This window comes from Ambystoma mexicanum, chromosome 10 (genome assembly GCF_040938575.1).
Source record: "Ambystoma mexicanum isolate Mex_15411 chromosome 10, UKY_AmexF1_1, whole genome shotgun sequence".
NCBI lineage: Eukaryota > Metazoa > Chordata > Amphibia > Caudata > Ambystomatidae > Ambystoma > Ambystoma mexicanum.
The window spans coordinates 307576404-307603561 of record NC_090932.1 but is presented as its reverse complement, the minus strand read 5'-3'; the positions used below and the strand labels follow the sequence as shown (position 1 = coordinate 307603561).

The following is a 27158-nucleotide window of genomic DNA, read 5'->3' as shown; positions in this document are numbered from 1 at the left end:
ATCACCGCTCTGTGAGTCTTAATTCTGCACCCTTACAATACTTATATTTCTTGGTGAATTCTCTGAATGACTCACTAGCCTGAATGGCAAAAGGACACTGCGAGTTTGGGCAGGTTTTGTGAACCTATTGACTATGGCACAAAAACATCTATTTTTCTTCACTCTCTTTTTCCTGGCTCTCCCCTGTCACCCCCCTCTCATCCCCTTGTATCTTTTCTGTCCCTTCATGCTCTGCCACTGCCCCAGTCTTCTCCACAATGGTCAGCTTGATTTTCTACACCATTGTTCCCCTTTTTATCATTGGGCCTCCCGTGTGTCCTTGTACTCCTGTAGCCCAGGCTTCTGACTGGGGACTCTTGTTTTCGATCTGCTCTTCCTAACCTCCACCCTATCCTCCCCCATCTCTCCCACTCAAGCTGGGCTGCTGACAAGGACCCCTTGTTGCCTGCTCTTCCATGCCCATCTGCCCAATGGATGGGCCTGTTGGCATGGGCACCCGCATTCTCTGTGATGAATTTTATGGATCCCTCACCAAATCCCTGCCTAAAGTCATCTCCCAGGTGGCCAGGGAAAGGCAGACGCTTCCTGATCCTGGCCTTGAGGGCTGTGCTCTGTGGAAGGATCACCTGGGAGGAGAAAAGGTTCAGGGAGGTGAGTGGAATCAGTGGGCTGAGGCACAGTATTTATCTTCCTTTAAGGAAGAGATATTGCAACTGTCAAAATACATGATCGCTTGTTGCCACAATAATCTAACTGTTTCACCTGTTGAACACCTAAATGTGGGTGAAATCAGACAACTCTTGTGGTATATAAGTAAATATAACCTATTTTCCAGCCCATATAGCTCGATGCTTCCCTAACTCAAAAGAGTGTAATGGAAAGAAGTCTGAATAATAATCACCAAAAACCTAAGAAACCTTATTCCTCTTTTCAGACAAGACTGGTAAATGATTTGTATGATATTCCTCAATGAATGAATAGAAGGCAAGCCAGTAAAACAGAAATTTTGAAAAACTAAGCGGTTAACTAATTAGTGTAGTTGACTTACAACTGAAGGGGACTGAGAGGCTTAAAACGCCCTCTCAGCTGCAGGCATCAGACGAAGTACATTATCAGAAGAGGAAGAAGCAGCGCGTGCCATGGTTGCAGCTGAGAGGGAAGCCTGAGGTGAGAAGACGCCGGGACCACTGAAAAGCCTGAAGCGGTGGCAGGTCCTGAGAGAGCCTTTGCTTTAGAGTCTCCCTGTTGCACAGGTCACCCAGCGGGAAGCATAAGGAAGAAATGCTTTCCTGCTGAAGATTTGTTGTGCAGAGTTCCCGGAGCAGGAAGAGCAGTAGTGCAGGAAGTTTGCCATCTTTACAGGTTCCAGGTGGCTAAGTTGCACCCGACCCTCTCCGGAGCAGAAGCAGCTCCATTTCTAAGTGTTGTGAGTGGGGGAGGACCAGTGGAGGCTGTCCGCCCGACTGCGAGGAGCCACATGCACAGAAGCCCTGCGATATGGGAAGAGGGGCTGCAAAGATAGGTATTGTGCTCTGTTTCCCCCCCAAAAAGACAAATCATCCTGGCTGAGGCCCAGGAATTTCTGTCAAATCAGTTTGTCAGCAAGGCCAATGTCGCGCCTCCCCGTGAACTGATACTGCAGGGGCAGGGGCCCTGTTCTTATAGACCTGACAAATGTGGTAATTACAGGGTCTCCTAGACTACCAGACAGAACTGCTCCCAAGGACAAAGACGGGGGTGAAGCCCTGAGTTTTGCCGCAGGGGTGGTTTCCTCTACATTCAAACTGGAGGACTTCAAAGGGGAGTCATGGAAACCCTTGTGCAAGCTGACCCAGGGAGACGATTTGGATTGTGGGGGTGGCAGTGCCACCCACATCTTTGGCAAATCCACCTCATTGACAATGCAGGACATTTATACTTAAGACATTTTTCCCCGCAATGTGAATAAGCAGTAATGTGATATTATGACAGTTTTAATGTGATTTTTGGATAAGCACAATAAGACTAGGTGCATCTTTCTGGTACGTGGTGAACTGAAATGGCAGGAAAAATGCTATTCTGGGGGAAGCATGAATGGCACAGATATTAAACTTGGGGAAACTATGCCAAATACTATTAAGCATATGTGTAGCCATTTGCTGAATTTTAGATAAAACGTTGCTCCTGAAAACAGCAAAATTGTGCCCAAGGATGAGGTAACATCGCACAGAATTGGCTTTCGAACCAGCATATTCCTTGTGAAATATGGGATCTGCCCGTCTGATTTTTATGATGGTGACTATTGTAAATATGAAGTTTCGTTCCATAACCCACTTTTGTGAAAAATAGGCTTGTGGGACAAAGGGAGTAATAAAAATGCACACACCTAAGGTGAGGTCACTTCCCTTGGACCAATCAGCCCGGAGTGAGGAGGCAACCCCAAAAGCCTGGCCTATCCCATTCAGGGGGTAAGTCCAGGATACTTCCGCCCATATTGTAAAATTCTCTGATGTCATTCTGGCTATATAAGGGGTAGACAGGGAGACGCAGAAATATTGAACACTCAAAATTTACCCTTCAAGTTTCCAAGACTCCAGATCCAGACCCAGGCAGAACCACCTATCCAGACCCAGGCATACCCAATCATCCAGGGAGAAAGGAGGAAAGGCCACTGATCCTTTTGCCCAGCTGACCCATCCCGCTGTCCGCAGTGACCAGACTTTTTCCCAGCTGTTCCCCACCAGGAGGGCACAGCTGACCCAGTATCCAGATCTCTTGACCCTGCTGCCTGTGACCAGATTCTTGGCCCGCTGTCCAGAGACCCTGCTGGCTGTCCAAATGACCAAACCCAAGTTTGCCTTGTAAGTATACCATCACCCAGTACCCAAAAACTGCATATCCTGCTATTCTTCCTGGCTTCCTGTTCAAACCCTAGTCAAATTCCATAAAAACCCTAGTCATTTCCCATATTGCCAGTATCCTCTGTTCCCCCTTTCCCTAGAAGAATCTGTTTAGTCTATATCTGTTAGCATATTTCTTTTCTATTTCTTTCAGTTACCTGTGTAAGCCCCTAGTATCATTTGGAATAAATCAATTAATTTCCCATTGAAAATTCACGTTCATTATTGTTTGTACTTCGAAAGTAACAATTTTGTCGAGTGTTTTTACTAATTACAGCCTTAAAACATAGTCTCAGTAGAACTAATCATTGTGCTAACAAAACCGATTTTGCTCATGTATTTTGCTTTCCTTTAAAAATCTAATTTGCATTTCCCATAATGAAACCCATAATGAAACCCATAACCTCATCCCATAAAGAGTCACCCCTTCCCCTCAGTATCCCATCTGTTCTGTATCGCTGTTTCCCATCACAAAAACCGATTTTGATTGCCAAGCTAGGTTCAGATCAGGCTGCAGTACAGTCCACAATAGTATGGTAATGGATACTCTCTATAGGGAAGCCTTGGTTAAGGGAGGGGGGGTCCCTTATATTCCCTATTCGTGGATTTTAAGGCAGCTTTTGATGGGGTTTGCAGGCATAAACTATGGGCAAAGATGAAGTGCTGGGGATGCCCTGAATGGCTACTTAGTGTGTTAAAAGGGCTACACCATGAGACATCGGTACGGATACGGATGGATGACACTGGGGGATTGTCTGTGCCTGTGTATTCTAGTGCCGGGGTTGAGCAGGGGTGCACTATTGCGCCCCTGCTTTATTGTATTTACACGGCAGACCTCACAGTGATATTTACACAACACTTGGGTTGTTTTCCCAGAATAGGTGCCCGTCTGATTCCTTACATGTTATATCCTGATGATCTTGTGATGTTTAATTACACTTATAGTGGAATTGAGACTAATGTTTGAAAAACTGGTGGAATACACAAAAGCCAATGACTTGATTATAAATCTTGAGAAAACAAAGATAATGATTGTTGGATCGAAACAAGTAACATGCCCGGTGTTTGCTACTAGTCTCAGAGTAATTGAGAGGGTGAATAAAAACCCCTATTTGATATGATAGGTTATTTATAACGCCCTTAATACCCAGAGATTTCAAAGCGCGGACCTGGGGATCGAACCTGAGGTGCTGCGTGTCGTCTTGCTTCCAAGGCGAGCACGTTAACCCTGAGCTATCCTCCCGAGACAAGGATACTTTATTTCAATAAGGGGCTTGAGATGAGTCCCTCGAGAAACTGAGTATATTAAAGAAACGAAGAGACTAAAAGCAAAACAACTAGTAAGCTTAATCTGTAAATTCTCTAATCAGAGAGCAGGATACTCACTTGAGGGTATTAATATGCTGTATAAACAATGTTTTAGCCCTATGGTTTTGTATGGATTAGATGCCCTCTCTCATTTAGATATTGCGTGGCTTGATAGAATTGAAGGCCATTTCTGGAAAACTATACTCGGCTTACCAAGGTCTATGCCAATTGAATATCTTTGACTCGAGTTGGGACCGGTTTCATTAAAAGGTCTGGCTATCTTGAGGCAGGGAGTACTATACGTTAAAAATAACATTAAGCCTCAATGTGATGTATGGGTTGAGAGCTGCCTAGGGAACATTGCATGGAGACCAGACTTCAGACGTGGGACTTGCTCTGAAACTTTAAAGCAAATATTTAAATAGAGGCTATGCTTATGGGACTGGACGCAGTCTAATGCCCATCTGTACACCCTGCGGTTTCATTCTAAAGTATCTAATGTTATGCATATGTATCTCAAGGTGCAAAGGTACATCAGGAGCTGCCCAAGCCCGTCCCTTAGAATGTTCCTTCTAAAACTTAGGACAGACCAGTTACCAACTCTGTTGAATCTTGGGCCAATATATAATATAGATCGGAAGGAGCGTATATGTCGGGTCTGTTATAAAAACAATTTGTTGGAATCAGCCAGACATTTGCTCACCGAATGTCCAGGGTTAATGTTGCCTATGATTGCGAACCTTGGGTGTTATGTACAAAACATTGAGTCTATTAAGTCAGACTCCTTTTGGACGCCCTGTCTGAATACAACGAATGCTAGGCCCCATATGGCACTCTTCCGGCTGTGGAAAATTATAAAAATCTTGCCTAGGGTACAATCTGAATGCCAAATGCCTGATGGTATAAATTAAATAATTTAGTATATGACCTAGGATGTCTGAAGATGGTACTGGGAGTCAATATGTGGGGTTTTACTTTTATGTAAGATGATTCTTACAGTTTTAGTATTTATGATTTTATGACTATATTGATATGAATGAACTTTGATAATTGTGATGAATAGTAACTGCTAATGTGCTGTATTTATGAGTACTCGTATTTCGAGATTAATGATTTTAGATTTTAAATTGTGTTAAGTATTAGAATGTTATCTTGATAAAGTGTTTGTAAAAGTTTAATTACTATATACAAATAAAATATTATTATTTTGCATTATATTGTCACCACACTGGTGATTGCTACCCTAAATTTTGTTTTGCTCCGATTTTCATTAGAATTTTAAAAATAAATAAATATTTCTTTGTTACACACCGGCCTGGTTCATGGTCCATTACGACACGGGATGTTTGTTAAAGTGGGTGTGAGACAGGTTGGGTGCCTCTTCAAGAAAGAATCCAGGGTTCAAATAAAAATAAAAAGGGAGGTTTTATTGTGCGCCACCTTCAGTGTCAGTAGAAGTCCCTGGCTGGAGTGTGCCGTGCCATAAAATCTGTTACAACGCGATTATAACAGGAGGGTCTGGGGAAAAGTCTAGAGGAAGTGGTTATTTCGTGTGGAGGTGGTGAGAGTCAGAAGGAGGAGGCTATACCATGAGGAGTCAGCAAGCACAAGTAAGAGGTGGTCACAGCTGGAGGAGGTGGTGATACAGATAGAAAGAGCAGGAAGGTATAAGGATGTCAGGTTGGCTCAGGGCAGGTGGAAGAGGCAGGTAGAGGTATGCGATCCAAGTTGGGAGGTCACTAGAAGGAAGGGGTATCCAGAACGAGGCATTGTAGGTAAAGAGGGGGGGGTCAGACTTAGAGAGTGGTAGTGGGGACTCCTATCTCCGACTTGAACCTCTAGATAAACTCAAGACTGTTCCTTCAGCTGGTAGAGGAGACAGAGAGATGAGCTACCTGGACGTTGTCAAGAACGGACGAAGGACAAAGTTTTGATTAGACGTGATGGAATTGCAACAGAAAGAACAAGTGGCATCAGATGGCTCTAGGGTATGGCTCCTGGAAAGCCCACATCTAGTTACTTGACAAATAGCTGCAACACCCCTGGAATGATAGAACTTGTAACCCCCAATTTGAGAGACTATTTGTTTATCCCCGAGTTTTTGCTTCTTTGATTGGCTTTGCTTTGACCCTTTTGTAATGTTGCAAATAATTAAAACGAATCATACTTCTGGGTTCAGATACTTGTGCATCCACCCGGCCTCCATGAAACCTTGCATTTACTTTTTTAGGTTTTCCTCCTCGGCACATGCCTCTCAAACTTGAGTTTACTTGTTCATCTGTGTGGTGGCATTTGATATCCTGGTTATTATCATGCAGAGGGGTGCAAGTTCCAGTTGCATTCTATGTTTTCCTACAGTTGAGTTTGGTCAAATCTTTGTCATTTGTTTATGACATAAAAAAGCGGACTCTTTAAGGGATACTCCTGTGTTTGGAGAGTGTGCATGGACATGATTGGTGGGCCAACATTCCTCCGTATATTGATAGTTTTCTTTCCAAGCTACTTGGGAACTGTAGTTTACAATGTTTTGGAGTTCTTTGCTACTGCTTAAGCAAGTGTTTAAACATAATATCAGCCTCAGGGTCTTTAAAAAAAGCTCTAAACTTTCTACATACTTATCTCACTCAAACGAACACAACCACCTCTCGCACCACAATACACATGCACTTCACCGCACTACTACAACACAAAACCCGCATCAACAACACACGAGGATTGACATCGCCCAATACTCGCACCAAAAGCTCAGCACCCGGTGTACACCCAGTTGAAGCTGCCAACAGAACTACACTCTGCTCGCTGTCCTACTCCCTCTTCACCCTACTACCCCATCCCACCTTCTTGTTTGCAGATCCACTAGAGCGTCTGGGCACCAACGCCTTTGGTGATGGTGCGCGGTACAAATGTCTTTAACATTTAATAAAATCGTGCTTTTACTTCACGATATTTCAGAAAAAACATTGTGTATTAGCTTGCTCATGGTAATTTCACACGTGAGCCATGGCCCTCACCTCATACAAAAGGGAAATTAATCATATTTTGTGTTTAAAGAAGCGCAAATTCTAAATGTATGTATGTGTACACAGACACACAATCTACCCCTCAGCGGATTGTCAAAATACATTTGGTTTGTGCCTTCACCCCCAACAATAATTTCAGGAGACATGGGCCTGTGTCAGGGTGTTGTACCTCGCTCTCCAACCAGGACTGTGTCCGTTGATATGCCCACCAGCCCACCCGGTACCCTCAGACATCCTCAATAAGAGAAGGCAGTGGTTCCAAGGAGGGATGATAGGCACGGGCTGAATACAGTAGCTAAAGGAAGTAGAGAGAAAGAGGGGTGTCAGAAAGGGAATCAACCATCCCCCTTTTATCCCCAAGAGCATACGGTGCCTGAGATTGGTCCAATAAAAGTCTTTAAGTCAGGAAGAGAAGGATGTTCAGATCAAAAACAAACAAAAGTACTAAGGACCTCCCAAAGAGACGAGAACGGAACTAATGGAACACAATTACCCAAAATATGACCAGCACAACACCAAAAAGCCCTTAGCTCACAGTTCCTGCATAAATACAATTCAAACCTGGGGTCAGATCGCAGAAATGTACCACCGCAAAAGTGCAAAGTTGCATGGTGTTAGCACTAGGGTAAATTTTGCCCTTGTCCACAAAATATTGGGGCTACATTAGAAAACCTTTGTAACATGTCAAGTGCAGTTTTGCATATTACAAGCACTAAGCCAAACATTGTCCTGGTGCACAAAATATGCACTTTCAATGCATTTCTGCATCAGGGTAGCGTTTGCTGTAATGCTAATATCCTGGAGCAAAAATGCATTCAAAGTGCATGTTTTTGCACTAGGGAAATGTTTGCGCCAGTGCTTATACCATGCAAAATTGCACTTGTCGGGTTGCAAAGGTTTCCTGATATGGTCTCAATGTTTTGGGCACTAAGGCAACTTTGTCCTAGTGCTGCTACCATGCATCTTTGCACTTGCGCCCGTGCAAAGTTTCTGTAATCTGGCCCATGGAGTCTCTATCAATCTCAAACGGGCTCAAAGGAACAATGAAGTCGAGTTGACATGGCTAGATGAAGTCTGGCTAGTATTTGTTGTGCCTGCCAGAATCTGAAGACATTTATTTATATCTTAGTTTAAAAAAAGAAGCTTTTAAGTTCCCTCTTTAGGATCGGAGATAAAGCTACCTCTTGTTACAGTACTAACTGAACAGGGGGGAACACAACCCCAATGGGCAACCCCAGTGTTTAATGCAATGGAATTAGACTCCCTTTGTCACCATATCTGTCCTTCGAAAAGGGAAGTGTAGGAGAACCTTCTGCTAGTTGGCCATTTAATAACGATTGCAACAACAGCATCCTCTACCCCCAATAAACAAACATTAATAGTGGTTCAAAAGTTAGTTGAGCCATATCATTTAACTTGGCAACATTTGCAGGCCAATGCAGAAGAGGGACGGATCCCAAATGATCCCCAGTACATGTGATGTTTGTTCATGTAGTGGGGTGGTTTACCTGCAACGGGCAATGTTTTTACAAATCTCTTCCAACGGGAAAAGAACTAGTTTCTTTGTTAAGCAAATGTTTCTTGAAAACATATTTAACTAGAAGTGCCTGAAGACGTTTTGTTGAAGAACATCAACCCACATCCAATAAAACGATGACTACCACAACTAAGATGTTGACAAGAACACCATGACTACTCTATACTGCTGGCAACGGCTTAGACACCCTACTGAACACCCGTCCGAACTGTAACACATGAATTAACTAAATGCTCATGACAAACAATTGGCTAAGAGTTGAATCTACCCTGCGACCAAATTACCTCCTGTAGCTTGACCTCTTCTGGTTTCAAGATGTCCAGGACTTTGCTGCTCCGAATCTCCGGGAGGTCCTGCCATAGGTTGAAGCCAGAGCCGGTGTTGGAGCTGAGGAGTCGACAGGGTGGAAGGGGACTCTGACTTCCCTCTGCATTGAGTGGCGAGGATTCCGCCCGAGTCACTGTTTCGTCCGAGCAGAGCTGCACAGGTGGTGTTTGGCCATATGCATCTTGTTGGCGCCTTGTTTCAATCTGATGCAGGGTCGACTTGTCACGGTACTCCTGGTACAACAGTTCTGTAAGGAGGAAATTGGGACACTTATTATTTTAACTTGTAAAAAGCAGAATTACCATGCTGGCTCTTCCAGTGCAGACTACAGAGTACACAACATGGCAGCAACAAATGGGCTTGTAGAGATGTTGGCCGTGAGGCTGTGCGGTAGATTGGTAAACGATTTAGTGTCGCCATTGGAGTGGAAATCCCGAGAATATAAAGGATTTTCAGTAATTTCCTAAAGGACCAGAAATGTGTTCAAGATATCAGAAGGCTGGCAATCTGGCGCCAACAGTTGAGACATGCATAGAGAATTCTCATACAGCTCAAGGCAGCGTGTTTCAGTAATCTTCTCACTGGAGATACAGGTGTTGTGGTTTTTGATAGTGTGGGGGCAGGGACAAGATTGCTGAACAATTTCATGGATAGAAAATAGAATTCCACCGGTGAGCTAACTTGTAGTGGCACAGTTGAAGAACATGAATGTGTCCATTGTTAGTTTAGCCACAGTGCTTATTAGCCAGAATACTGTCTAATGGAATCAATTGAAGAGCCCGGTTTCAAGAATTCATGGTTAGATAGAGTTCCGTCACCTACAAAGTTGCACGTTCTCATTGTCCTTGATCTCGAATAACAACTGGGTGCCACTTCTAGATTAGGGAGCTAGGTGACGATCAAAAAATCAGAACACAGTGCAAAAAGGGGAACATGTAGAAGTTGAAGAAAATGTGTAAGAAGAGCGATACCTGGGGCATCCCACAGCTCAGCAGTTACTTTGATCACTGTAGGTCTAGAAGCACTGTCTGGCTTTTGGAGACTGGATTGGGACAAATGTATCACTTCTCCCATTGCACCTACTGAGTTGGTCGGAGTCAAGAGCAGAATATGTCGACTATGTTGTCTCGTGAGTGCAAGGCACAAGATAGGTCAAGGTGCAATCACGCATGTGCTGTTAATTGCCAGCCTTTAGATGAGGACCTCCGAGGTCACCAGTTTCATGCTGTGGGGCGAGTGCAGTATGTCAAGGAAAGTTTATTTTAATGTTATGATAGAAGAAGCGAGAACGCAGGAGCACTCAGAGGGACCAGGCAGAATAAAATAGGTATAGCCCCTGCAAAGCAGGACAGAGTGCTCATACTAAGACGTAAATGGGAGAGATTGCCAGTCACATTGTGTTTAGGGTAGAAGGACCTACAGAAAGATCCCAATACTTCATTAAGTAGTAGGAAATAGGATATTCCTATGATATACTGGACACTCTCTAGTATCAGCAGAATGCATGTGAGCAGTAACTGACCATGTGTATTTAGTACTCATGTAACTACAAAGGTTTAGTTGGTCCTCAGGTTTTTGGTCTGTTGTGACACACATTTGGAAACGCATCTCATCTCCACTGTACATAATGTTCTGAGCATGAGCAAGGCGAGGAAGTGCAAAGGCAGACTCCACTGCAATCTCTTCCCTTCCCAATTCACGCTGACGGATTGCAACTGGTCTTACCCGACTCACCTAAACCTGCACAATCTGACAAACTTTGGCAATTCTGAAACCCCCAGAATCAGGATTCATTACCACCATACAGTGTTACCGTGTGTATGCTGTATGCGGGCGCAGCACCAATGCATTGATTTATGTTAATACGTTTTCTTCTCATAACAGAAATACACACATTATCGAGCTCATTCCATCATGGTCCGAGCCCATTATATCAAATAGAACAACTTTCTTGTACTACTATTACAAGAACAGTGTTGCACCTTTTGTAGGTAAAGAACAACCCAGTATTGGTTTTCTTCAACGTGCATGCACATTTAATGATAACCTTTTATAAACAAACAAATCCTTACCAGTGACTCCTATTACATTATCATACAACATTTCATCCCAAAGAAGACTATTAGAAATACAAAACATCCCAATCAAGAAGTCAAACAAAGGACGTCACTTATTCAATTCGGAAATTATTGCTGGAGACAATCATTTCAAACCTTTCGTCACTATCTTATTTAAATCTTCTACGATGAACAAAGCAAATGAGTAAAATACTTCTATATTCAGGGTTGGAGAACATTTGGTGTAATTATCTCTGCGCTGTAGGTCTATACCGTAAGACTTCCTCAGGAGAAGATTCAACCTGATGCTTTGAATAGGTCACAACAGACGTTTAAACAATCCACTTTGCATTATTGGATAAGATATTGTAGGGAATAAACTAACCTTCGATGAAAAGTAGTTCAATGTAACTATGTAAATATTATCAAAACTGACACTATGTACACATGTAAAAAAAGAAAATAGATACTTTGATAGTAATAAGAATATAACTATAAATATTGTTATGAGCTGGTAGTGCTAGTTACATTATTTTTTAACAAATTCATTTACCTTCTTATAGTGATATAAATTATTTGTGATACAGAAAATGTCATGTTCCAAAAACCACGATAAGGGTTTGAGTACCGAGGATATATTCTTGGAATCCTGGAAAATGTAAGAACTCTAATAGAAGAAGTTGTCTTAAAATAAATTAAAAATCTTAAACAACTCTAAACCCCTGTTTTTAACACAAAGTTAACATATCATTTGATGAGACTTTTTAAGTGCCCATTGCCTCAGAGTAGCAGTAAGTCAAAACAGTTACATTCTCCTTAAGCTGCAAATTCTACAGAAGGGCGGCCAACAGCAAACATGGTGCCATGTTCACAGTTGTTTGTAAGCTTATGGCATTATGTAGTGTTCAGAACTGTCCTCTCTATATCGTTTATTTGAAAGTAGCGCAACGGCAATGTGGATTCTCTTCTTGGTGAATTCATGTGCAGGAGCACATTCATTTAAAGGACTGCAGCTGATGAATACCTTCACTTCCTGTTATTTCTACAAATGTCTGCAAGTTGCAAAATTAAAATCAAAATAACCAAAGAAATGTACAACAGCACGAACATATGCTTATGCTGAAATGGCTTCTGTAATGTTACACCAGAAGTTGGATTATATGATCACATTTGGAATCTGTGTCTTCTTTGTTGTGCATCGCATTCCATCAACCTGTGGTAGGCTAGTACTTATTTTAGAAAGGTGGGCTTTTTATTAATATTAACGTAACGAAATTCACTAATTTTCCATAGTAAAATCTAATGGTATGTGTGTAATTCTAATGATGCTACTGATATAACACATCAAAGCAATGTTAGCTCTAGGGGAGAAGGAGTCGGCCAATCAGGATATCGGGAACGCAGGCTGAATCTAACAATATAAGCGAGCATTTCATTCGGAGGTCAGCACCTTTCCCATAGTCCTCCAGGGTCTACCGCCCCAGCGCCATTCCTCACCCCCCTCCCCAGCCAGCTCTGACCCCTGCCGTTCCTTCCTCTGTGAATCCTCTCCTTCCCTCCAGAAATCTGCACCCACTTACCAGGTCCTCTGTCCTCCCCATCCCAGCTCTTCCCTGACGCCACCCCCCTAGGTCATGGAAATGGAAGACTGGCTAAACCTTGAGCAGTCTTCAATTGTTATGACCCCTAACCCAAACGCACCCTACAGGTGCTCATTTAACCCAAAAAGTATTAGCACCTCAGGGCAAAGCCCTAGGGTGCTAAAGCCAATAATACCCACGGTGGCAGGCTGGATCGGGTGGTAAAGACCCAGGGTTATTACCATCCAATCCAGGCCGTAACTGCTCATATTATTGCTTCATTTGCACCCAGCGAAGGGCACTCGGCCATGGACTGGAATGCAGGTGGAAACTGCCAGTGTCTGCCCACGTTCTTTCAGCCACTTGAGCCCCTTCCCCAGGTGCTGTCATTTAAAAAAAAATGTAAACCTTGGCCCACGTCCCTCATCGTTCCCTACCCTGTTCCACCTCTTACCCTCCACATACACCCATGACATCCCTGCCCCACAGAATTGCTCTTCCATCACCCTGCTCCTTCCCTGTCTGAGCCAGCCGCCATAGAACTAGATAAGGGACTTGGTCCCTTTTCTAATTGCTATGGCGGCTGTCATCTTTGTGGGCCAACCCTGGACGCAGGGGTGACCGCTATATTCTGCAAAAGACGCATTGATATTTTCTTCTTTTGCAGATAACAGGTTCAGACTGTAAAGGGGGCAAGCCAGGTGGCCTGGTGAAGGCTGAATCAGGCCTCCGTGTTTGGAACTTGCCATCTTATACAATACTTCTCTATTTGGTAGAATATCATTGAAGCATTAGACGTAGACGCCCGTGTCCTCTTTTGAACAACACTCTTCATTGAGTAACGCTGTCAAACTTCTGTGTGGCCCCAAGCATGCAATTAACCCCAAATGTGTCTCGTGCAGTCGGAGGAGAGCAGACACCTCGGCGCTCTGCCTCCAACACTATCCGTGACCTGCAGCGAAGAACTTTAGCTCCCATACGTGTTCAGTCGAGTGTAATCAGGTCAGACGGCAGTAAGAGCATCGCACATTCAGTCAGGACTCAGGAGAGGCAAGTACACACACGGAAGCTCCGCCAGTAAGAGGAGAGTGGCAGCCAGGTGAAAGAGGAAACGCCAGAGAACGCAAGGGAAAGAGAGGCCGAGGGGGAGCAGACACACCGAAGCGATTGGGAACCGAAGAAACACGCTGAGAAAAAAGAAGGAAGGAAGGCCGGCAAAGGGAGGAGAGAGCGAGGACCTGAAAGGCTTGGAGCGAAGGAATGAAGGCGCCGGGGAGCGAAAGGTGGCTAAAGAGAATAATCTAGGAGAGGAGATAGAAACAAAAAATGATGATGAGAAAAGGCCTGAATTACAGGCACAGGCGTGGTGTAATAAACAGGAGAGAGGATAAAAAGCGAGAACAGGAAAGGAGTGCGACCAGAAAACACAGCAGTGATGCAGGGTAGTCCGATGCACTCGGGGTTTGGGGCAAGTGAATGCTGAAAAATTACTAGTGCAAACGCTGTAGTGTGCAACATCCGTGCATCTGCACACTGCACAACCGATATAGTTCACCATTGGCTGAAAAGTAACACTGGCGTTCCCAGGTGCACATGAAAGCACAGAAGTAGGTGGGCCAGCCCACAGACTACAGGGTCCTTACCAGCCATCTTTATAACTACTGATATCATTCGATGACACTGCCGCAGGGAATCAGGGAAGTGACCCCATTGGGCCCATGCTCAGTTCAAGTGGTGATAGTGTCATTGTGCAAAATTATAGTGGTACAGCTTCACTCAACAGATGCCTCGGGCATCAAACTCGCACCTTTGCTGCTGCCGGGACCTCCAGCCACACAGGGGCAGTGCTGACAAACATCGCACCTCTAGAAGAACGGTCTGCTCCATTCACCGTCACACATGGGTCCTCATTACGACTTTGGAGGCAGCCATGGCGCTATTAGCGCCATGGCTGCCTCCAAAATCGTGTCCGGGTCCGGTCTGGTGGAGTGGGGACTTACCGGGACATTCCGCCCTAGGCGGACCCGGTAAGTCCCCATTCCAAATGCCATTCCCCATTCCCATTTGAGCCCCCCATAGGGCTCAATGGGAAGGGGGAAGGCACTAATAACTAATTAGCACCAAGGTCCCTAAACGGGTCCCGTAAATGATGGCTGGCCAGACCAGCCGTTCCAGGTGGGACCCGCTATAGGACCTCGGAATAGGACGGTAAGGGTTTAACGGCACCGGTCTCCTTACCGGTGACCGTTAACCCTTAACGCCCAACTCATAATGACCCCCATGGTCTCCACTCTAGTAGATCAAGTCTGTTTCCTGGACGCTCTGAGAGGCAAACTCCCAGCTCACGTGTGAGCCATGCCAGCTATTGCATGTGCCTCCCCTGCAGGATCTTGATGGACAAAATCCAATCTAATGCATACACGAGGGGCACGTCAACCACCACCAACGCCGCCACCGCCGAGCAGCAGCGCAATGGCATTGGAGTGAATAGAAGATACTGTACCCATGCTGTCAATGAGCCTTGAGAGAAAAGATCATGACGACACAAGAGACATTTGGCCATTACTGCCACTTTTCCCACTGCCAGTGAGGTGCCCGATTTACCCCCAGCCAAGAGATGGAGGTAACTCAGACACCCCACTGGCAAAAAGCAGCCAGTGTTACCAGCACCGGTATTACCGGTCCTGGTAATACCGGCAATCACCCCCCCCATCCCCCCCCCCCGAGTCATGTGGAATGCGGATTATCCTACCGTTGCTGGCACCTGTAATATGCTGGTAATTCCGGAATATCAGACGCCGGTAACGGTAGGTCTGTTTGGTGGTATGGCGGGATACCACCAAAGTTATCAGCGCCATTGTTATTGATTTAATGCATTTTTTATTGCAATCTTTGAGCATGTAATGCGCAAAAAATGCAAGACCCCCCCTTTTTGGCTGGGGGAGGGTAAAGTTGGTAGAAAGCTACAAAACCAAAAGTAGAGTACTGGTGTGTTGTGCAGTAGGAGCACGCACAGCCGCAAGGTCTCAGAATACAGTGCACAGGGAGGCAGCACTTCTGTCCGCCCATCCTCAGTCCCCCTCATCCCAGGAAACTCACCCATCACCATAGAAGGGACACAGCAAGTTGAGAGTCCTACCAGAAACACATTCCAGTGGCCCAGTGTTTGGCTGCCCCAAAAGACGAGTTATGCCAGCAGGATTATGCACAATACATGGTTTCTGGTTGCCTTAGTTATAGAACTTCACAGATAAGCCTCCCTTATGTCTATGCCTTCCTCCTGCCCATTGAAGTCCTTACTTTTAAGAGATGCCCATCTCTCAACAGAAACTCCTTTTATATTGTTCCTGTATACTATTATTTTTTAACCCCATCTCTGCCCATATTCTGCTTGCAAATAGGTCTGTTCTTTGCTCAAGACTGGAGGTGGCTCGTGATTGTTTTTAATAGGAGGGATTTTCATGTCCATTCTGGCTGCACCAATGTATGCCAATATGGCCAAGTAAAAAGACTCATGTTGGCTTTACCCTTGACATCAGTAAAAAATACAATGTCATAGAAAGAAAACTAATGTAGGCCAGTATGCCCATGTAAGATCACACATGTTGGCTTTGCCCTCAATACTAGGAAAAAAGGCTAAGGTATAACAAGAATAGACACATTTTCTGGCTGCTCAAATGCCCCCTCGCCCATATAGAGAGCTCATGATGATGTTTTTGCCCGTAACACGATTAGAAATGCCATGCCACAGTAAAAAATAAAATCCTTGCTGACAGCACAACCTCCCATCCCGTGCAAGAACACTCATGCTGGCTTTGCCCTTAATGCTAGTATAAAAGACCATGCCATAGTAAGAAAACAAGTCTTTGGTGGCTGCAAAAATACCCCCATCCCCCAGGTGTCTAAGCACAAAATTGTGAGAATTGTTTAAAACCATACAAAATGTTTGCCTAAACACACACAAGAAATATTCCAGGAGGAGGGCATTGCCCCAAAAATAAAGTCGAATTGGTGCAGTGATCAAGGGCCCTGGCTGTGGGGCAATCACATTAGGGCCAGAGGGACTCCTCTGGGAACCCCGAGATGCCTGAGCATACAGTGGGAGTAAGACCAGGAAACCCTAGATGCAGGAGAGAGCTAGAAACTCCCCCAGCCATACCCAAACTAGTGCTGTAGGAAATTATGTTGTTCCCTTTAAGGGAATAAGGTGGAAACATATTCTGACCAAGGACAATGGAGCTGCTACAATTGTCCTTCAAGCAACATTGCCAGAGGAATTAATGGTTAACAATTTGTAGGATCCATATGGTTTGTGGCATCCATACAAATGAACTGTTCACGTTTGGTACATCTCAAACACGAGGAGACAAACATGCGCCTGGTGCATGAGGGTTGAAGGAACCAAGCACCATTTCCCGCTCCAAAAAAGAACACATAGGTACAGTTTTACAAATTTCACGGACAGTACCAACGACAGAGACAACAAATTTAGCAAGCACTTCCCCAAGTTTACTAAAACATTTCTTGAGGGAATGTTCATATGCTGAGCAGGCAGCCAGACACAGAGCTGAGCAGGGCATGGCCACAGAGCACCAGAGAGTAGGCGAAGAGAACACCATTCTGCCCCAGGGCATTCTAAAGTCCAAATAATGGCTAGCCCTTATACAACCTCATGTCAGCCCCATTACTGTCCACCTGACACTGAGCACATGGCTCAACCCGAGAACAGCTCAGCCAACATAGGTCATGTATAACCAATGTACCAGGGCACCACACAATGGGCGGGGAGGGGGGGCTATTGGATTTTAAAAACTAGACTGCCCATTCAGGGTTCGTCATTCTCTGGGAGAGGTGGCAGGAGGACAGCATACCTTGGGGGTCATGGTCCCTATGTTCCAAGGATCATTGCTGTTCAACGAGCAGCTTGATGAAAAGATGCTTAAAGTCTTTAAGGACGAAAGCATGCAAGTGCAGTGAACAGCAAATAAAAACCTCTAGTGACTTCTTATTCCTTTCATACTTCATAAGGTTTTCTTAAATCAGTGAAGCCTGTGTGTGGCATCAAGGGCGTTTGTGAGCTGCTGTTTCTCGCTGTTTGCCGCTGGATGCAGGAGCGCAAGAGGCAGCCTTAACCATCGTCAACCCAGCAAGGCCGTGCGACCTAGAAGGAGGAGCTGCAGCGACCGAGCCGGCACCAACAGCACTTAACCCCCAGTCAGGCGCAGAGCGCGTTCGGGGCGAAATGGTGTTTAAGTGGTTCTTCGTGGTCACTCGCGGGCAGGCAAGGGCAGGACGGTACCCTTTGTATCCACTCTTCACATGATTGAACTCGCTGGAAAGACATTTTCGCAGCATTTGCATGGTAAGCAGCGTGATTAAGGGCTGCGAGGTACTTGGGAGACTGCAGGAGATTATTCTCCTTTGATCCCTCGTATTAACTTTCTTCAGCGTGTCCTGTGTTATTGCTTGTATCAGCAATGCCCCCCCAAAGCAAGGTCATCCAAAATTAACTATAATCTGAGAAAGAATAAGGGCAGACCTAAAGAGGACTTTGCTGCCCCTGGCTCTGATAGTACTACCAATATGCCCACAGTAGTGTAAAGCGAACGAGGAACTATACCGGTGCTTTTCCAACGTTCTTTGCCAATCACTAAAGAGGCAGTGCCGGAAGAGGTCACTGCCTCGTTACATAATAGCACTGACCCAGTGGACATAACTAACTTTGAGGACACAGACAACAACTCGCTATTAGACCTCTGCCTCTCAATCCATCGATCAATGGCACCCCCGCCAACAAAAGGTGCAACCCAAAATGAGAGTCTAGTGACCATTAAAAAAAAAAAACATTTATTACGGTAGAGGCACAGGTCTTAAATCCAGAAACCAGCCCAACACCTGATGTGGCCTCAGGGCAGCTCTCTGAATCACCTGATCTTCGAATACACACCGAAGACTCGAACACCCACAATGAAAGTCGTCATTTTGAAGAATTTTCATCTAATGACGCTGCAATAGTGGACCTTCAAGCATCTACGTCCTCTATGCAATTTGCCCTTAAAATCCTCCTAAAGCTCTGTGGAAGAATTCACATGAACACTCTACCGCAAATGAATCTTCTGGAGCCTGCAGTGACAAGTGAGAATGTGACGCCAGAAGATAAATCTGTAGAAGTCGCGCTGACAAATGCAGAGGAAAACTGAATAGGGGTCTGCGGCCTCAAATGAAAACTCTGTAGCATTCTTCTCCAGGAAGCAGCGGAGAAAGGCAAAAAAGGTTACCGCAAAAAAAACCCTGCCTTCAGTACCTCCATTGGGATTGGCTAACCCTTTATCCAAAAAAGCGCGAAAAAGAGCCGTAGGAACAAAAAGTGTCAGGCAAAAGGACCAGGAACACTCACTAGTTGGGTATTACCGTCTGAGATCTCATTAGATTTTTCAGTTATCAGTGGTAATCAGGACTCCGATACCTCTGTTTGAACTGAAGACAGTGTTAACAGATTTTCAACCCCCTGTGGGAACCCCAAGACTGGGAAGCGGGAGTATTCCGTACTGGAAGTGGAATCTCCGGGCACGCCTAGGGTTCAACTGTTGGATGGCAACAAAATTTGTGCAATAAAAAATTTAAATCAGAAAACTAAAGGTAAATAGTTGCCAAAGAATGCGGTACTTACATGCTTATACAAAATACCCCAATTTAGAGTTATTGTGTCAGAAGACTTGTCATTTGTGGAACCTTTGAAAGGGAACAATCCCAATGTACAAAAAGAAGTATCTATCAGAGCACACCTAATTACTCAAAAACTAAATAACTATTTAGAGAAATTTTATTACAATTCTGGGTGCTGGGGAGGAATACACGCCCTGACACTGGAGCATGTGTTAAACATAAAACAAAAAGTGTCTAAACTTAAAGACACTCCCGTCCCCTGCACACCTTACAAGCTGAAATAAATCAGTCAAATTTCATAACATTTGCACTTTTATATATAGAAAGAATTGTCAATTTAGAACATAGGTAACAAAATATCTTCATAAAAGTACAGAAAAAAGGTATCAACTGACTTCCAATATGGCCAGCATGAAAAACAAATCAAACCAGACAAAGCAATAAGCTCCCAATTTTGAACTGCAGCTTCAAGCTCTACGCGTTTCGGGGACTATCCCCTTCTTCAGGAGCAAAAATATCTGCAAGTATAGATATATATATAATTAGAGGACATCTCACATATCATTAAAAGTTTGGACAAACTAAACACATTAAATAAAGAGAATACATTAAATAATTATGTACACATAAATCCAACCACAATTCTACATAACATACAGAAGTGGTTGTATATTCACAGTGGTACAACTGGTATGGCTCCAAATGTAAATCTCAAAATGCATTAAAACCTAAAACACTTATTCGTATGTACCTCACAGTGGGAATGTTGTCAAAGAAAATAGAGTCTCTGTCTGTGCATCTGTCTGTGCACGACGTACACAGAACCAGGATCCCTGCGAATACTCCTGCCGTCCTCAACAAGTGAAATGTGATTGCCGAACTCTGGAATACCAAAGTATATCTATCAGCTCCAATTACACGTAGTTAAATCACCAAACCTTAATGACTAAACAACTAGTTCAAAAAACACCTATTACTCATTGGCAACTAATCTGTGCAGCTCAGCGATCACCAAAATCCACAACCTTGTGCCACCACCTCATCTTTGTGCCAACACATCAACTTAACACAGAAAGTTAAAAAGCCCAAATCCTCAAAGAAAACCCAAAATTTAAATTGTGCAACTCTTCCAACAATCCCAATGTGACAGTGCTACATTGTAACGTTTTAGCTTCAGCGCAACTCATTTGCACGCATAAGACTATCCTTGCACAAATTGGTATAGGTGTAGACGTTGAACCGGAGGTGGAAGATCCTTTCTTCGCTAGGAAAGTCAACACTCGCAAGAATAATAAAAATATCAGTCCCATTTTGACTGAAGGCAAAAACGTGCAAATGAGTGACATACAAAACACTTTGAAATGGCTTGCAGACGCTTTACCAAAAGTGATGTACAAACCCTGAGTCAGCTCATTATTGGTGTGGAATACGCGTGGTTTTAAACATCTCCTTACACAGTTTGGTTCACTATCACTCATTACAGATCATTCTTTTTTTATGTTACAGGAAACATGGTTACTTTCTCCGATCAGTATTGATGGATATATGTTATACCATACATTGGCATCAAAGGGGAAGTTTGGTATACCCTTTGGGGGACTCTTAATTGGGATTGAAAAATCAGTAACCTCCAGACAAATTGGTACATTTAATGACGAATATGCTATGGCTGTTGAAGTCACACTTTTGATTCATGGGACCTGGGAAAAAGTCCTGTTAGTAAATATATATAATCCCCCCCGGTGCCTGCCACAGAGAACGTATCCAAGATTTGTTGCATGATATAATTATTTGTTGGAAGAGAGGAGAGAATCTGAGGGTAACTTCATAATAATAGATGGTGACCTTAATTGCCACATCAAAGGGGGTAGCGGTACCACATCAAATGAGCTTTTGTAACCAAGTAGCCACATGTTACATAATATTACCGACCCCGAAGGTAACTGTTGGGCTAGTTTCTTTGGTGGTTGGAATCTGGAAATAATCAATGGTCGTCCATGCCGTGACTGCCCGGGTAATTATACCTCGAGGGCAGAAAAAGTGTGTAGTTCCCTTGATTATATATTTACCAGCGGTGAGGTGGCAATGATTGTTAATGATATAATTATTTCGTCAAATGATTGGAGTGATCATGAAGCGTTAATTTTGACGATTGGAGGCATTGATCACGTCCCTATCATGGCTAACATAGGCAATCATTTGACTAATCATTCTTCTACTCAAATAATTTGGTCTGAAAAGAACATCTTAAAAGCAGACCTTGCAATCTAAGTTTGGGACATGAACTATTCAAGTTTGTTTAATGCTTTTCCTCTGGACGATATAGAAAAATGGATTTCTACCTTTTCAGGTAAACATGCCACCTCCAGGTCACTTCTTACAGTTAGTAATGCCCACACTTCTTTAGTATTCAATAAAGATATTTGAGATTCTAAACCTAAGTTAAGGAGAGACATTCAGAAAATTAGAGCAAGTGGCAGCCCAACAAGAGACATAAATGCAGAAATCAGGAAATTATAAATATCGCCAGTGGCTAAAATCACTGAAGAGGGCTAAAAAACTGGAAAGTTGGCAACATACCGTTAAGGTATTGTGCCCAAGGAACTCCAGAAACATATGGTCCCTATTGGGGTCAGTACAGGGGAATAGGATCACTCCACAGATAAACCCTATAAGGGCGCAAGAATGGGTACAATTTATTGAGAACCGTAATGGGGAAACAAAAGAGACCCTTTCTACTACGCCCAGGAATATGCAAGTCTTGCCTCCTTTCACGGTATCTGTGGATGATCTTGATTGGCACTCTTAAATCTTTCAGAGCCCCGGGACCTAACGGTCTCTCTAATATAGTCATGAAAAAGAACCCCCTATTCTGGGCCAATCTATTAAAAATCTTGATTGATACAATATTTAGGGAGGGCAGAATTCCAGCCACTTGGCAAACGGCGATATTGATCTCGGTGTTCAAAAAAGTGAACACAACGGAACCTGAAAATTATCGTCTTTTGTCAATGCTTGATTATTCAGGTAAACTTTTTGCCTCTCTACTTTTACAGAAACTACAATCTTGGATGGACAAGACCGCAGTCCTTGACTGTTTCCAGAGTGGTTTTAGAGCAGGATATTCGACCTCGCATAACCTATTCATTATGAACAGTCAGAGATAAGGTGATGCATCCCAAGAATCCGCCCCTTTATGCCTTCTATATAGATTTTAAGGCAGCGTTTGATGTAGACAACCATAATATGTTGTGGCAAAAGATGGAAAGGATGTCCTGCTTTACAACCTCTTTGTCTCTAACATTCCCAATTACATTCTGGAAGCTCACAACTGTCCACCTAAGATAGGATCAAGACACTGTGTGATAATGGCGTATGCTGACGATTTAGTAATCTTTGACCACACATTTTGTGGACTGCTCCGTTTGGCAGAACGACTTTGGGAATATGCTTAAATAAATGAATTAGTTATCAATCAAAACAAGCCCGAATCAAAAAGAAGCTTGAATACCACTGAGATTCAATATACCCTCTCATATAAATACTTAGGGGTGGAATTTGACAATAAGGGTAGCTATGAAACATGTAAGCAGGTCCGGAAAATCAAGGCCGCTCAGCTCACGGCCATGATATATCAATTTACGTGAAACCAGAGTGGATTTTCCACCTGGGGGGCGCGTCAGTTGTATATACAGTGCCTGGTACCAATGATAACTTACGGACTTGAGTCATTGACTAATATGAATCTTGATTGGCTACAGATCGAGGGGAAGTTCTGGAGGAAACTCTTGAGCCTCCCACAGAGTATACCCATGGCGATTCTAAGATTGGAATTAGGAATATTTTCCTTGAGGTCTGTGGACCTAAAAAAAGAGGGCCGAATTATTCATTAAAATATTTAATTCACCATCTAATCTCCTGCTGAGGTGTATTGAGGAGGATAATCTGCAGTAATAAGCAAATGAAATTCACTGCGGACATCAATACTTTGTTTAAAGCAATCAATTGGGCTCCGAAATAGGGTGAAGATTACAATCGCCTGAAATATCAATTAGCCCACCGTGTGAATATCTGGGATTGGCAAAATAATTTTGCCCACTTAGAAAACATGAAAAACGATGGCTTTGTGACACAGATTATACACCTATAGGAATGCACAGAAATATCTGAATTTATGCCCGTCTGTTAATTTAAGGTGATTTATATTGCTCATGCGTATTAACCATCTACCATTCCTTGCAACTACAGGATCTGAACGTTCTATACCTAAAAATGAACACTTCTGCAGAATTTGTATAAAGCAGGAGGAACAGGAAACTGCTTGACATATATTAACAAAATGTACTGCTATGGCTCCTGTTTTTGTAAAACATTATGAGAGATTTGTTCACAATTTGGATTATATTGAGGAAGATGGGTTCTGGTATACGTGTCTGAATACTCTTAATGCCAGTCTCCATCTGTTCCTTTACAGAGTGTGGCTGAATGCTAATAACCTTCTTAATAATAATAGACCTACAAATTGACATATCACCATCTAAATACGAAAGATACATTGAACTGAATGTAACATAAATTATGTCTTTCTTTTTTCTTCTGATGACCTAAAATTTCTTTTCTTGTATAAACTCCTAATTGGTTTGGAAATGTTATTTATATACATATGAACTTTATCTTAACTGTGAACTTTAGTATATATTATTTGTTTGCTAAATAAGTCATATGTTATTTAGAATGATTTGATTGAAATGTATTAATATGATTTTGATGTATGTGTAAAGTTTTTGTTTCAAAAAACAGTATCACACTAATAATTAACAAATAAATCAGTGCAAGACCCTCCAACAGAGGCAGCTTAGGGATGGCTGCTTCAAACATATAAAAGACTCCTACTTAAGGTTCGCGCACCGCTGTTAAAGCTTAGTATAGACCAGTTGTGGACTATAATTCAATCAATTTAGGGTGCGTGGGGGCGGAAAATGCAGCTCTTGCACATAAAGCAGCTGCTGGACGAAAAACAGAACAAGTGTCCTTATGTGGTGGACACTCCTGTCCCCCGCACACCATCAATGCTGACGCAAGTCAGTCAATAAGTTGAGTCGTTTCAGTTGAAACTTAATCAAGATGTATCAACAAGGTCAACTGACGGAGAAACAAATTGTATTATCTATTAAATACACCATTAATCATAAGAAATGAGCTCTACACGTTTCTGGACAACCCTTCGTCAGGAGCAAGGCTTTCATGTAGTCAACGTTAATGTGTCACTTCAAAACTTTGTGAGTCATCTAGAAAAAAAATAATATAACAGATCTTCCATCAATGCATATACAAGATTTGTATTTCGATACTAAATGCAAATGGGGGAATATGGTTCTATCTTTAGTCAACTGGCTAATGTCCTGCCAAGGAAAGTTCATCACAAATTCTTAAGTCAGTGATCCTTAATGACAAGAAATGGCTAATCACCTATTGAGGGGAAGATATTACAAACTACTGTTTCCTTGTACTATGACTAACCAACAATCTTTTGAGACTGGCATGTCTAAATAAATATATGTGCATTTTATATCTAAAATAATAATAAAAATTATAATTGCGCATACCTCCAGGTCAGTTAGTAGAGCACAATTGGGTGCAGTCGAAATCAACCCTGTTATCTTTCTGGTTTACGAAATTTAACGAGTTGTCACCAACTCTGTAAAACACATTGAAAACAATGTGTGAGAGCTGGTTCCTACATTGCAAGTGTTATTTTTTTTTAATGTATTGTGCATTTATTATGGAGCTTATACATTCAAATGGTGTTTCAAAATGCATAAAGACAAAAGAGTGGGGGCCGGGGGGGGGCAAGGGAGGTGAAAACAAGACAGAAGCGTTCCTGCTAGGCCTCGAGACATTCGGAACGGGCAAGTGCTGTGACAGGCATCAAGACAAAATGCTGGGGATCAAGGATGAGGAGAACAAGACAAAAACATTCCTACTAGTTCATAGGATATTCGGAATGGGCAAGTGCCAAAGAGAAAGCAAGAGAGGGGGGAGGAGGGGGATGTGCAGGTACAAGTAGGTAAAAACCCAGACATGCAGTTATGGCAAAATCAGATATGAATGATGGTAGACTGGAAATGCCTCGGCACATGGCATGAGGGGCTACATCAGGCATGCAGACAAGCAAATATGGCGAAAGTAGGTATGAATGACTGTGGACTGGAAAAGCCTCGCCACATGGCATGAGGGGCTACATCAGGCATGCAGATAAAAAAATATGCCAAAAACAGGCAAGAATGACTCCAGACTGGAAATGCTTCGCCTCATGGCATGAGGGGCTACATCAGGTATGTAGACAAGCAAATATGGTGAAAGCAGGTATGAATGACTAGACTGGAAGAGCCTCACCACATGGCATGAGGGGCTACATCAGGCATGCAGACAAGCAAATATGGCAAAAGCAGGCAAGAATTACTCCAGACTGGAAATGCCTCGCCTCATCGCATGAGGGGCTACATCAGACAGCCAGATGACCATGAAACAAAAAGGAGAGGGATAATACAGAGGCAGTATAGGGCTAAGTGAAGAATACAGAATGGAAGTTGCAGCACATAGAACTGAGGCAGCACAAGGCTGAGTAATAGTCAAAGTCAGAGATTGCAGGAAGGTAGGCATGCAGAAAGCACCCAGGCTGAGGAGTGACGTCAGCGAGGGCATGGGCTGCTCAAAGACTTATTGGATCATGAAGGCGAGTAGAGTAGTAGTCAAAAGGCGCTTAAGTACGCCACCAGAGGGAGTCACCAGAACTAATGAAAGGTGAGGGAGAGCAACCATCAGAGGGGATGGCGACGAGGAGAAGTCGAACAGGCATGTAACAGTAAGGACTCGTCCCAACTCTGCGGGAAGAGAGGCAAAAACGGCAGCAGGCTTGCCTCAATGAGGCCAAGGTTATGAAGCGGATTGTGGCAGTCGGACGGGAGAAGAATGAGTAAAGAAGCAGGGGAGGGAGAAGGGGCTAGTGTCCAGTGCTCGATGCAGGTTTAATGGGCAACGGGAAGGCAACCTACAAGATGCAGTAAGGCATGCAGCAATGTAGACCAGCAGGGGAAGGAGGATAGGTCCAGCGGGTGGACCGGAAGCAGAGGGTCATCCCCAAGGTGTAAAAACAGGTCAGGAGAAGACAGCATGCATCTTTTGCAGCACAGAGAGGCGCAGACAGGCAGCACACAGGTGCCTTTGCCCGTGCCTTTGCCGCGGGCCGGCTCCGCCAGCTGGCTGGTGGGGGCAGGCCAAAGACATCCAGGTAGTCAATCTGGTCGCATGTTAAAGGGCACAGCCAGCCAATGAAGCTGGGTGCCTGCAGTGACGAGGGACACAGTGGTCTGGTCTGCCACTTTAGAATGCTGCAGTGCTCCGGTTCTGTGAATGCAGAATGGGTCTGCCGGCTGATGAGGGATGCTTCCCACGCAATGTGGAGCAGGGCCTGGGACCTCAACCTCACAGTGCCATCAGGCACAGACAGGCAGTACATTATACATAAACAGCCATTAAGGGGTATCACTCACTATATAGAGTGTTCCCAGTATTCCTTTTCATTTGGTCACCTGCACGATGATACTGAAGTGTCAGGATTATATAAATTAGAGTGGCACGGGGAACTCTGTAGAGTTCAGTCTGTTAATCTGTAAAAGCGAGTAGCATTCCAGAGCAAGCTGGAGTTTTCTCTTACCTTAAGTCAATCATTAAATTGTCGCCAGATCGATCACAGAGCAAAGCAAGTTCCACATCTCAAAATG

The 27158-nt window shown here is 43.7% G+C and overlaps 1 protein-coding gene across 2 annotated transcripts in view; it reads right to left on the bottom strand.

Moving 5' to 3' along the window:
- Positions 1 to 27158, bottom strand: part of NGEF (neuronal guanine nucleotide exchange factor) — a 1047721-nt gene that overhangs the window by 373756 nt on the left and 646807 nt on the right. For both annotated transcript variants that reach the window (XM_069617894.1, XM_069617895.1), the window contains one exon: positions 9029 to 9318. In XM_069617894.1, the coding sequence (XP_069473995.1) occupies positions 9029 to 9318 (290 nt within the window). The remainder of the gene's footprint in view (positions 1 to 9028; positions 9319 to 27158) is intronic.